Source organism: Cladophialophora immunda (assembly GCF_000835495.1).
Source record: "Cladophialophora immunda strain CBS 83496 unplaced genomic scaffold supercont1.3, whole genome shotgun sequence".
Lineage (NCBI taxonomy): Eukaryota > Fungi > Ascomycota > Eurotiomycetes > Chaetothyriales > Herpotrichiellaceae > Cladophialophora > Cladophialophora immunda.
The window spans coordinates 4,820,380-4,833,253 of record NW_015622543.1 but is presented as its reverse complement, the minus strand read 5'-3'; the positions used below and the strand labels follow the sequence as shown (position 1 = coordinate 4,833,253).

Sequence of the window (12,874 nt, the reverse complement as noted above, 5' to 3'; positions counted from 1 at the left end):
TGCGAGACTGGAGATTCACCACTGCACATTGCACTGCACGACACCGTCTCGTCCCTCTCTCTTCCTATTGCACCACCTGGAATAAGATGGCGGAACCAATCCCATCGGCTTCAACCGCCGCAGCGGACGCCGCAGACGACGAAACGTCCCAAAACCTCCCCAACAATGCCGAGGACCGCAAGGCCGCTGCGGCGCTCAATTCTCTGAATGCGAACGAGATGTCTACCGAGAATGGGGAGAGCGGCACGAGACAGCCCTCTGCAGCGGATCAAGAAGCGCTGGGAAAGGCCATGTCGAGGTTGGAGATTGCTAGTGGCGTTGGAAAGAAGAAGGAAGACACCACCAAGACTCAGGCAAAGAAGGAGGTGGAAGTGAAGAAGAAGGTCAAGATCGCGGCCGAGGACGTGAATCTTCTGGTGCGTCTTGTTTCCAGACTTTTGGGGCTGTCCATTGGTTGCTGATACATACCACAGGTCGAAGAGCTTGATCTGTCAAAGACCAAGGCTACGGAGCTGTTACGATCACACGACGGAAATGCCACACTGGCAATCAAAGCCTTTGTTATTCCAGCTGCACGAGCATGAGCCCTCTCTGGAAACCTTGCTGTAGGATCATTACCATGGACCGTCTCTCGAACTCGACACACCTTGATCTACTCAAAATCTTGTCTGAGCGACACCGGAAGTCGCATGCTGTCTCGCCGGAAGCCGAAGTAACTGCTCGGTCTGCGCTGCCCAAGCTAGATGAATTCGCTCAACGGTCAATGATATGTTGGGACAAGTAACTTTGTGCACTGGTTCTGTCACATCGTACAGAGTGCGGGATCAGGAAGAGTGGGGATGTATAGGCAGGTCGGCTAGGCAAAATGCGGCCGTTGCAGCTTCGTGGACTCGGGATAGATCGATCAGCGCTTGAAGGGCAAGTCTCGGGTCATCTTGAAGGGAAACTGTAGATTCCAACAGGAAGCTGAGGCTGGAGATTCTCCAACCGTGGATCAAGCGGTCTCAAGATCGGCCAATTTGTAAACAGGCTATATGCGCCGGCAGAGCTCCGGTTCATCTTCGGCATGGCACAAGAGATTATGAGATGGCGGTCGACGGCAAATGCTCCATTTCTCCAGTTGTTGAGACCACCTAGCTTGAGCCAAAGCCAATAGACATGTAACGTAAGTCAGATCTTGCATGCTGTGGAATCGACTCGTACGGGCCGCTGAACTGTAGGTCTTGGCAAAGGGAAAGACGCTCAATCCTATATCATGATGATGTAAAGCCGTTACGCATCCCGTCTTATCAAGAATCAGAAGAATACTTCATTGCTCTTGAGTACCACCCGCGAGCAGACCACTTAGGTTCGTGTATACCGAGACGAGCCAAGATCAATCAATTGCCACACAATGGGTATACAAGAGTGGACGGTCACGGAGGTTAGTTGACCCTTGCTGGCTCCTCGAGAGACTTTACTGAGATTCAGGCATACTATCCCTCGAAATGTAGTTTGGGTGAAGGCCCGTATTACACCAAAGAACGGCATGAGCTTCGGTATATGGTTCGTGAGCAATGACCATCCTTCTCGTCTTGCGCATGCTGACCATGACAACCAGGATATCAACAATAAAAAACTCTTTGTCATCGACCTGGCAAAGGGACCCGAGTCGGTCAAGATCATCGATACCGCGCAACCAATTGGTGTCACGGCAAATATCGAGGGCGTCGATTCTTCAGAGGTCATCCTGGCTGGTGCAAAGGACGGCGTTACCAAATTCCACCTGAAAACCGGAGAGCATGAATATGTCGCCAAGTACTGGAAAGGACCACATGCCGAGGACAAGGCGAGAAGGTAGGAGCACCTCGGGCAGCGGGGAGAGGATCTGTCACTCACATCAGCCCTCAGGATGCGCTCGAATGACGGCGCAGTTGACACTCAAGGTCGTTTCTGGGTCGAGGCATTCGTTGACCCCACGATAGCCGAATTGACTGAAGAAGGCTGCTTGTTCCGCCTCGACCACGACGGAACGCTGCACACGATGCACGAGAAGATGACCATCCCCAACGGCATCACCTGGACCGCAAGTGACAACACGATGTTCCTTACCGACTCGCCGCCGCAGAACGTGTATGCCTTTGACTACGATCCCAAGACGGGAGACATTTCCAACCAGAGAGTCTTCTTCCACCTGGAAGAGGAGGGCGTACACCCAGACGGCCATGCCATGGACGTCGAGGGAAACATCTGGCACGCCTGCTACGGGGGCTCCAAGGTCATACGAATATCGCCCCAAGGGGCCGTCACCGGAGTCATCCACCTCCCGACACGCAATATCACCTGCCCGACCTTTGCAGGCACCGAGTTGTTCATTACTAGTGCAGCGGAGCAGCAGCCTGACAAATACCCGGATTCGGCCAAATTTGCTGGAAATTTGTTCAGGATTGACGTCGGCATCGAGGGCATGCCCAAGTACAGGGCTCGCTTGGACTAGGACGGTCTTTTCGCAGGGGACTCCCCGGCTTTGGGGGGGCTTCTAGAAGCAATTGTTGACTCGGATGGGTGCGAGATTAAACGTCGGATGTCGCTCCCAGCAAGGGAAAGAGTTGCCCAGTTGAGTGAAGTAGTGAGAAATGATGACGGGTAGCAGGCTTTCGAGGTACCAAAGGCAGGGCTGTAAGCGATGTCAATCACCCAACTCTCCCTTTTCTGCTCTCATTCAATCCCGTCAAGGATCGTCGGGTCGCAGGGCTGACGGGGCGGCGACAAGGCTGCCCGGTCGGTGATCATCAATAGTTTCGCCTAACATAGACGAGGATGGTTTTTTGATCCAAGGGCTGCCGAAGTGACGAGGGCTACGTAGCACCTGTACGTAACATGTTGCGGGTGGTTGATGCCACACACCTCTGTTTCTCAGAGTGTCTCAAGCCCAACACAAAACCCTGCCACAATCAAACTTTGATTGTTCCAATCTGACCGACGCTGGTGCTTGTAGCACTATTCCGTGTCATCCTTCCATGTTCGTCTACGCCGTCCTCCAGAAGTCCCGTCGAACCTTGGCCGTGGTGCCCTAAAACTCTTGCGCAAATTGCGTCCACCACCACCCCTCCCACCGCAGCGGACCTCACCCTGTTTGCCGTGGATTGACGTGATTAGCCTGCAACTCTAACGGTCAAAAGGGCTTAAAGTCGACATCGTTCGTCATATGCCACCAACGATGTTCGGGGAAGACGGGCAGAGTCTAATCTCGAGGCAAGGATGGCCCTTTGCAGGCAGGAAGAAACTTGCGTGCCACAATCGAGGTGTGTTCGTCGTCCTGTCATTGACCCCTCTACCTACGGAGCTTCAACTCAGGAGAAATTAGTTCAACCACGTCCCCAGTGACTGTCTTACCCTCTCGCTTATTCCCAGCCGACAGATGTGACGGTGAGGGGCATCCTTTCGACCACTTTGGTGACTTGCCGGTGCTTGCCGTGGCTTCGAGCTTGGACCCTCCGAAACGGACCCTCCAATTTGCCCTTTGGCTGGAATTGAGAAGATGCTGCCTGTGATTGTCTGCGGAAGACACTCGTACAGAAAGATGGGTCTCACCTCGCTTCCAAAGTCGGTCGCTTGGTTGTATCCCAAGAAGGGGTCTTCAACTCTCCCAAAACAGAGCAACAGGAGATGAAGGCGTGACGAAACCGGTGCGAAGCGGTACCGGTGGCTTTGCTCGGCAGGCGTCATCAGGAATACGACCAGCAACAAGCTACAGGGGGCTTAGGGAGCGGCTGCAGGGGGTTGACGCCTCAAGTCTCGAGTAGGCAATGGCAGGCCCTGTGGCCCCTTGTTAGCCTGACGGGCGCGCGGGATGGCACTCCCACGTGGCCCAGGGTCGTGGTCGACCCTCTTTGGACACTTACCAAACTCGCGGACTCGTCCTACTGAACGGACTACCCCTCCTTCCTCTCCCCAAAAGAAACACTCGCTCTTCCAGAGGCGGTCAGTACGACCGACGCTGGTGCTGGTCTGCGTCGCATCAAGTGACCAATTCTTGTCCCAGTGGACAAACAACAACGTGAAGCAAACTCTGGGGTGGACCTGTGACTTTGCTGTGGGGGAAATGGGTATCCCCAGCACGAGCTCTCTTTGGCGGCGCCAGAAGCACGAGGTTGCTGGGCGTGTTCCAGGTTTGGAGGCATTCCACCCACAAAAGGTGACGAGAAACAGAAAGGTTCTCAGAAAAAGCAAATACCGCCTGTGGAAGCCGGATTGCTGGTCGAGGACTACTTCCCCGAGCAAAGGACAGACCCTGTTCACACGGCGAATCACTTGCTGCTGCAGAAGGCCAACGTCGTTGCAGCCCGGCATTGATCGACACTGCCTGCCTCATCGTATTTCTTTTTCCGGTCGTGAGGAAGGGCATACCCTCCCAAAACGTGCCTCAGCCTGCGCCCGAGAACGCCATGATAAGGAAAGCCCAGAGAGGGGGAGCAGGTTCACTCGTTCCAACTGGGTCTTCTTGGATCTGATACGTCCAGCTGGTTAGTCACGAAGAAGGTGGGTGCTTCCCACACTTTCCTGCATGCATGGTGGTGCCGGATGGATTAGTCCTGGTCTGCATTACGCCAGAAATCGCAGCTGCAGCTCTTTGCATAGCCGATGGATGCGGCTTCGAGAGTTCATCACTCCTCGTTAGGTTTTCTCCGCCGCCATCCACAATACCAATCTTTCCCACCATTGCGTCAACCGAGCCGCAATCGTTGCTGCGTGATAGTTCCCCAGTTTCGTTACAGCAATGGACAGCAATGCTCAAAGCAACGAGCGAGATCTCGCGATTGACCACTTGGAGAACACACCGATGTCGTGGGCAACGTTGAGCAAGCACCTATGAGCCTGATCGGCCTACAGAAATGAAAGCCGTGCATGAGTAAAAGGGGTGGGGGCTCACGAGGCTAAGATCAGCCACAATCATGTGCTCCCTAGACCGCCTCGAGCCTATGCAGCCTATACTTTGCCTGTCCGAAAGGCTTAGCAAAAGTCCTGTCCCAAGGGCCTGGCACCAACGGCTTTCTTACCCTTTTCCGCTGCAACTCGCACCAAGTTGAGATACGAGTATACCTGCAGCTGTGCGTTAGGGGCGGAGACAATCGACTGCGACCTTGCCCTAGAGGCATTAGCGACCCCAGCAGCTTCAGTCTGCCAACTCCAGGACAGCCATACGCAACTTTTGGCGTCCCACCTGTTGAGTCGAAGGTTGGGGCCTACCTGTAGGATGTGGAAGGCGTTTGTCATGGCTTTGACACAGCTGTCTCGCAGCCGTCGACGACGATAGCTAGCGCAGAAGGTAGCTAGTGATCGAGACTAACATCAATAGATTCGCTGATGAAGGGACACGACAAGCGATCTGGCATCCAACTGAGCATTTCCGGGAACGATCTGCACGAGGTCCTTCACTTCCTGTGGAGCAACGCTTCAGGATCGAATCCAACGATCTCTCCCAAATAGTACGGAGGGCCTCCGAACTTTGTGTATAGCTCGTCTTTCTTTAGCAGCCGGTTGAACCTTAAGAGCAGAAAGTGGCCGTTGGATCCGACTGCGTTATGTACGTGTCCCGAAAAGGATACTATGACACAGTCTCTGTCGACGCAAAGAATCACAGGACTGTGCAGACACTGTGCACTACATCGGCGGGAACGCAAACGAGGTGCAACACACTCGCCGGCGCCAGAAGTAATGCCAACCTGGTCTACCACTCGACGCGTTTCTTTACTGCCCTTGCCCGCAAGGAGACGGATGATATAATTCCAGACCCGAGCTTACCAGTACTTCCTGCCGCTATTTCGGTAATCTGTCAAATACGCCAAACGGGGGATAGCAAGGAGCAACTCCGTGGGCAAACGATCCACAAAAGGACCGTTTGGTGCGCAAATTGAAATCCTGGAGCGGTGAACGGGCTTCCTTTCGACGGTCCAACCTGTGAACCCTCTTTCCACAAAGTACCTTGATATGCGAGCGAGATCAAGGGGCATTAGAGGCCCTGGCACTATTTCCCCCCAACCCTGGGAATCCGTGATCGACGTGATCGTCCTAAGCGGACCATTTACCGGGACAGGCTAACTTGAGGGCTTTTTGGAGCCAGGACTCCGTAGTGGAATTGCGACTACCTTCTCATTCCCTTCCGCCACTGACGAGGAAGTTTGTGCTGGCCAACAAGGAAATGCTAACCATCGCCGGTAACGTCACCCGTCTTCTTGCCAATAAAGACGGCCTACCTGGGGAGCTCCGGAAACTCACCACCATTGGGAACCCTTTATTGTTTTTGATTTCCTTTGACGAGCTGCGTGGGAACGGCCACTTGGCCATTGGACACCTGTCAAGATCGCAAGCAGTCCGGATGGCAAGCCTTTGTATAGGTGGGACGCATCACTGTTTCGAGGCTGATCGGTCCCCCTCTCGTGATGTTATCGAATTAAAGTGGAATTGTCACGGACTGTGACCTTTTGGCATTCACATTCCCCTGATGTGCTGGTTCCTGTTTCAATCGACCCAAAGCAACCGACAGGTTGGGGCACTTACAGTCCTAAAGCAGAAGGATCGTTCGCATTGGGCCAGGATTGAGCTCTTGAGGCCTGATCCCAGGCGAAGTGGCAGAAGAGCCGCGACCCAATTACAGCCATTGACGGCAGAGGGCCCTAATCGCCTTGCCCTAGCATTTTCTGTCCCCCTCGCCGCGAATTTCTGGGTTTGACGCTACGAACTTTCTGGTCCGTCGAGGAAACCAAGCTGCAACGGGGGATGCAAGCCGACGTCGGGGACAAGGCGAACGAGGCGGGCTAGGAGAAGTGGCTATGCGCCTCCCTGGTGGCTCTTCGCCATGCCTGACATGGCTGCATAGCTACTAGGAGTTGCTGATCAACCCCTGGTCGCATTGTCAATTCTACGAGCTCCTCGCGAATCCCCACTGCCCGCATCTTCCCAGCACGAGTGGGAAAAACCAAGGGCGCTGGGCGAGCCGTTGGCCAGTCCGGATGCGAGGGCACCCACCCTTTCCAAGTCATGGGGATTTCGTTCCGTGGGCTCTACCCATCAGAGATGGCTGCAGGATTCGTGAGAGGTTGTGGATCCCCGGTTCTGCCCCTGGCACCTGTTCCCCTTCGAGGCGTCGACAGGGGGTGGCCAAGGGCAGGGCAGGGCAGGGGAGGCAGAGCGTTAGTTCATGACAGAGGGAGCGAAGTCTAATCAGCCCGCCCAGCCCCACGGAGAGTTGACAGTTATACACCCTGTACCAACCCCCAGACGTTCCGCAGCGCCACATCACCGGCGTGGTCCACCCAGAGAGCGCGCTATCAACAGGTTGCTGCCCAGCGATGCCATCATCCCGCCTGCCGGGGCCATCACGCGCTTGACAAGGCATCCTCGAGCGATGAGCTAGTTTCCTTGCATCCCGGCGTCCCTAGGCCACGGTCGAATCTGAATTCTGAATTCTGAAATCCTCAATCACCTGTGGCCTTCGCTCCATCCCATCGGCTTCGCGCATGCTCCAAACCCGCCGGACGGCGCCGACCCACTTGCCTCCTCCCTGCTCACCGATGGGTACCCAAGTCCCCCTCGTCGGCGTTGGGCCCAAACGTCCCTGCCTCTCCAAGGGGGAGAGAGAGCGACGCTCAGATCGTGACGAGGCAGACGGGCCTCAACGCTAGAAAGCCTGGAAGCATCTCGCTATTCCAACACCAACAAATAATGCTTCCCGCTTCCCCGTCCCAGGAATTGCGGCGGGCCACTCTCTCCCAAGTGCCTCTGTGCTTACTCTGTCCACTCCGACGATGAAATATTACGAGCTGACCTCAGGCTAGCCTGTCAAGACTATTTGTTCTCCTTTGCCCTTTGCCCGTCTAACGCTCCTGGGGCTGCCTGGCCTCAATCTGGTGCTGGTGCTCTCTCATTTTTGCGAACGGACCTCTCAGGGCCAGGGTTGCAGTTTGATGACTCTCATTTGCCGCATCTATTGAACCAAGAGACGAATTAGCGGACGCTCCTCGCAAGTCCATGGGGGAGAGTGGGTTGCGCAAATGCTGGTGATCTTGGGATGCGCAATCTTCTGTCCGGCTTCCTGGCCCTTGCGTGTGTTGTAACCTTGCTCTGACCCTCCCCGGAGTGCCGTGACTTTCTAGAAGTACTCTTGTAAGTCTGGCCTCGCGCGAAAGCTTACCAGCTAGTTCTTCCTCTGACCTGACCTTGCCCAGCACTCAAAAGAAACTACAAGGCTTTCAATCTGGCGACTCTCGGCGTCACCATCTCCCCTTTCCAACAATATCCCAGGTCCCCTCCGAACTCCGGGTACTTTCAGCAACCGTGGAACTATCAGTCTTGCCAAACGAGTCCGACATCTCCCACAGGGCCTCAGGATAGGTGGAGGAGGGAAGGCGGAGGAGTGCCGCAGGAGGGACACCCATGGTCGCGACAAGGGACCCAGCCGCACGAGGAGGCTCATAACAAGTACATGTCACCATCCCCTCCGCCGGCAGACCATCCGTCAATCACCACGCCCACCACAGCCGCAGGACACATCTCTCAACCTCAACCGTCTGGCGGAAGCGCGGAGTCCTCGAGACCAAGCACGGCGAGTGTTATTCGGACGGAGCCCTATGGCGGCTACGGTGGCATCGCTTCCGGGCGAGTTATGACGGACGTGGGCCTGGGAATATCTTCACGTCGACATTCGGCCGAATCCAGTGTCCAGACCCCGTCCAAAGCCTTTGGCGTGCACAGCATTCTGAACCCCTCAGTAGAACCCCAAGATACGGCCTCTCCTGATGTCCAACCCGCCGCTCGGCCCGCCATGAACCTCAGCCATAGTCTTATTCCGGCGCCGGCCGAGTCTCCGCGCAGTCGAAAACGCACAGATCCAAGATCTCCTCCTCGAGAATTTGAGCTGGGTTCCGGGCGCTTGGGCAGACGTGTTCTCACCCCGAAGTCGCCGGCGTTGAGGGCAGCCAGTTTGGGATCGAGAAGGAACCCAGCCTTTCATTCCACGATCCAGCCATTACAACCCCCGCCAGGCACCGGCAGCCGCCTATACACGGCCGAACCAGGTCAATATCAGACGTCTGAGATCCCGCCTCTTCCTCCTCTGGCGCTTGCAACGGGTGCACATTTGAGCGGGATGGTACCGCCCGAATCAGGACAACCTCGCTCAGCACACGTCCAAGAAAGCCCTATTGCTCGTGGGGTGGAGCCGGCAATTACCTCCCAGGCCGATCGACCCTCGACCGTGCAGCCTCCATATGGCAATCGCGACCATCCTTCGCCGGGGTATCGGTATGGTATTCCTAAACCGCCGCCTGCGCAGGCACCCGCTCCATTCAGGACGATTTCAGCTGGTGGTGGCGGTTTGTACATTCACGAAACGCCGGGACATCATGGACCGCACGAGGGCTATCAGCAAGGTCCTGCTTCATATCAGATGACTCTTGACACGGATCAGGGGCCAATGAACATTCCCGTTGAGTTGGACCTACAGCAAGCGTCGAAGGTTGCTGACGAAAAGAGGAAGCGCAACGCCGGGGCCTCAGCACGCTTCCGTGCGCGCAGGAAGGAAAAGGAGAAGGAAGCTTCGCAAACCATTGCGGGATTGCAGCAGGAGCTGCGGGATCTGATCGAAGAACGCGACCACTATTTGTCGGAGAGGAATTATTTTCGTGATTTGGCCATGAGGTACGTATCGGGGACCCAGATGTTACCGCGACCTGAATCGCCTCAGCAGCGGAGACTGGCAACTGCGAATGTAGGAGTACCACACGCACCCGGTGGTCTTCTGGAAACTCCCACCGTGTCCGACGAGTCCTCGCGTGAACGCACCGACCCTGGTCCTTCAACGCAACGCCGTCGAACCGGTGATTACCAGCCGAGTTTTACCAGCCGACACACGCATTCACCACCTCCCCCGGGCTACGGTACAGGATTTCCGTCGCAGCCTCCTCCGCCGCTTCCTCCCCCTCCGGTACCGAGCATGTTCGCAACGTCCAGAACATTGCCACCGGGCCCGCCGCCACCTCCGCCTGTCACCCGATCACAGTCCTACGATCCTTTTCGCAGAGATCCGTTTGACAGGAGCTGGAATTCTGGCCGGTGAAAGAAGGAGGAGGGCCTCACCCCAAATCGAAACATCAACCCATATTTTTTTCCCTTCGAGATGACTATTCCTAGAGAGACGACAATGAGGGCGACCTCAGACGCGAACATCCCTTCACCGCCGTGGTGGGACATGATGACGAATGACCGAGATCAGAATGGGATTTGCGCTTGCCGTCACAAGGGCTTACTGGCTTGCCCGTTTCTTATTGCACAAATTGGAAAGACCACAACACTCTTAACATTGTTTCCTTGCCTAATTGCTTTACATTTTCCTTCTTGGTCGTGGTGTTGCACCTGCGAGATACCCCCACCTACATCCTTTTGTCGGCATAATAACTTCTCTGTGGCGTTGGGGACAATTGGGCAGAGATGAGGCAGACTAGCAGTCCCAGACACTGCAGAGAGGGAAACCAGAAATCACCGGAAGAGACAGAGAAGGCTCTATTTGGCAGACTTGAAACCACCATATCGTTGGTGACTGTACTTTTGTATATTTATCCACGAGAGACGACCCCACGCTTCATCACCAATTTTGTTAGATATTGTATTCACAGGGCCACAGCGCATTTCGCAGCTCGTGGTCAGTTTCTCCTGCCGCAGACCAAGCGACCTTGTATGTCCATCAGAGTCTTCACCGTGCTCTCAATCGGCAATACGTAAATGCCGACCAGGAACCCTCTAAACCAAGGGTACACCTTCAGGCAATGTCATCGAGGACCCGAGTTACAGATTGCCGGCATGGCGCGGTCAGGACTGGCTCTCGACTGAGGTGAACAGGTTGCTGAAGGTGCAGGTTTGATGCCTGGCAAAGCCCGAAGCTGACGCTAAACAACGGACTAGATATCAATTCCAGGTGCGAACTGGCAATGCGAAGGAGCTTATGTGGCCAATCGCGACATCAGAAGGGCCGTTTTGATGCAGCATTGGACGGCCAGAGTAAAACAGCTGTCCTCTGTAAGTCAATTGGCTGGGACGCTGACGATTCTCGCAAATGCTCACTGCTCTAGCGTGGGGCCTGGGGGCCTTTGGCCGAGCGCTGGCCTCTCGTCTCTGCGAAACATTTCACCTCGAACTCAGCAGCGATGGGGTCAATGGGGCATCTCGCAAGCCAGGAGCACTATCAAACGCCGCAGTGAGAGGTCCAACGAGATCCATCGAGTCTCTTGCTGACAGGGACTCGATCTAACGAAACCCGCTGACCAGTCGAGTCGCCAGGTTTCCGTCGCGCCCGGCCGCCTCACCTGCAACCCCCCCAGCCGTGTCTAGGATAATCGATCCCTCGAGCAAACTCTACACGGACATGGCGATTGCACAACAATAACAACCGCCGTCAGGCGAAGACGATCAGCTCTGACCGACACCATCCTCGTTCTAACAACAAGACAAGCCCAGGTCCCAGATTAGCTGCAGTCTTCCTATCCACCTCTCTTGCGGTTTTGACCGTTTCTAGCGACGGGCTGGCTGGAGCCACAGGTCCCCACGGCCACGAGGCTAGCTCGTCTGTCGGAGATCAATGCACGAAAGATCGGGATACCCGAGCAAATAGTCTTGCATCGCGCAGAAATTTGCCTCGTCACAAGACTGCTTTTCAGGAATCAATCATAGATGGTCGGAGAAATGGCGATTTTGGCGGAGAGCTCTTGGGCGAGGTGGTCCTCGTCGTGCATGGATGAGCAAATTATCCAGCCAACATGGCCATAACAGGAACGTCCCAAGTTTGCTGGAGAGCCATTCGGCTACAGTGCCCGGCGTAATTGGCTGCTTCACAAGTTGGGCGACAAGGCCTATTTCCCGAATTGCCATCCATGGGGACACACGATGCGTCGACTGGCTGGCGGAGGTGTCAAACATGCTGTCAAGGATAGAAGGTGGCTAGAGAAGATCTCCGGCGACAAATAGCACCGGGACAATTGCCCTGAAGAAAGTTGGAAACTAGGGACAGCGGAGCATGTACAAAGCAGATAAGACGACAGATCCACGCCAACGTCCTGACTGCAATGCGGCCCAAACGATGCAAATAAGGGACGCTACTTGGAGCTTGCATTGCAGCGCAGTGCATTGCATCCCGCATCCTGCATTGCATTGGCGCCAGCAGGGATCAGGGGGCCAAAGGCGGTTCCCCGAGTTGTTCACACGTGGGCGGGATGGAACTTCTCCATCGCAAAGGATCCTTCCCACTGGGTGGACACCTCTTGCTGCTCCATCCCTGTCACCAACCTGCTGCCAGCTGGCCATGGCTGACCTGCAAGCGATGGTGATGGGTGTGTTGATGTCACTTGGCCCCTCGCTATCCCAAAGCCGAGCAGACAGAACGGAGTTCCTTCCAGAGGTATGGAATTTTTGTCCCTGGACGTTTTCAGAGCGGAGGGAGCCATGGTGCTTGTCTCCCCCACATTGATCGCCGAGGACTTCGCCCGTCCACCTTCAACGGTTGCAGGGGTTGTCCCCGGTCATGCGAAAGAGCAGGATTGCCCTCAGGAGGCATCAGGAGGTGGTGATTTGCGTGATGCACAGCACTCGAGCTGCAGGTGACTCCCGCCGGGTGGCTGTTGGCTCTGCAGGAGCTTTTCTCCAAGCACCTCCTCCCTCTCGACAAGTTCGCCGCTCGTCGCGCAGTTCACCAGGTAGCGCGATTGTTAGTTTGCTGATTGCGTGCTTCTGAAACCCGCTCTAACCTCGCTTCGAGCCAACACGGTTCCTCAACTGGGCAGGAGAATACTAAGGTCACTTGTCAGCTCTTGTTTTGATCCTAGGGGAAGGGGAGCTCCAGGGGGGT

General features: G+C 55.5%; 3 protein-coding genes across 4 annotated transcripts; all 3 read left to right on the top strand.

Moving 5' to 3' along the window:
* Positions 1-86: 86 nt before the first annotated feature.
* On the top strand, positions 87-584 carry PV07_06061 (uncharacterized protein; the record flags this gene model as incomplete). The annotated part of the gene is made up of 2 exons (XM_016393008.1): positions 87-416; positions 474-584. The coding sequence occupies 2 exons, from the start codon at positions 87-89 to the stop codon at positions 582-584; spliced, it is 441 nt and encodes a 146-aa protein (XP_016250527.1).
* An 809-nt stretch (positions 585-1,393) lies between these two features.
* PV07_06060 (uncharacterized protein) lies at positions 1,394-2,476 on the top strand (the record flags this gene model as incomplete). The annotated part of the gene is made up of 4 exons (XM_016393007.1): positions 1,394-1,423; positions 1,471-1,545; positions 1,601-1,836; positions 1,891-2,476. The coding sequence occupies 4 exons, from the start codon at positions 1,394-1,396 to the stop codon at positions 2,474-2,476; spliced, it is 927 nt and encodes a 308-aa protein (XP_016250526.1).
* A 4,942-nt stretch (positions 2,477-7,418) lies between these two features.
* PV07_06059 lies at positions 7,419-10,698 on the top strand. 2 transcript variants are annotated; one of them, XM_016393006.1, is made up of 3 exons: positions 7,419-8,145; positions 8,208-9,466; positions 9,518-10,698. In XM_016393006.1, the coding sequence occupies exons 2-3, from the start codon at positions 8,465-8,467 to the stop codon at positions 10,094-10,096; spliced, it is 1,581 nt and encodes a 526-aa protein (XP_016250525.1). In that variant the 5' UTR covers positions 7,419-8,145; positions 8,208-8,464; the 3' UTR covers positions 10,097-10,698. The 2 variants fall into 2 exon arrangements, with proteins under 2 accessions (XP_016250525.1, XP_016250524.1); XM_016393005.1 differs by having other exon boundaries at positions 8,208-10,698.
* Positions 10,699-12,874: the final 2,176 nt, after the last annotated feature.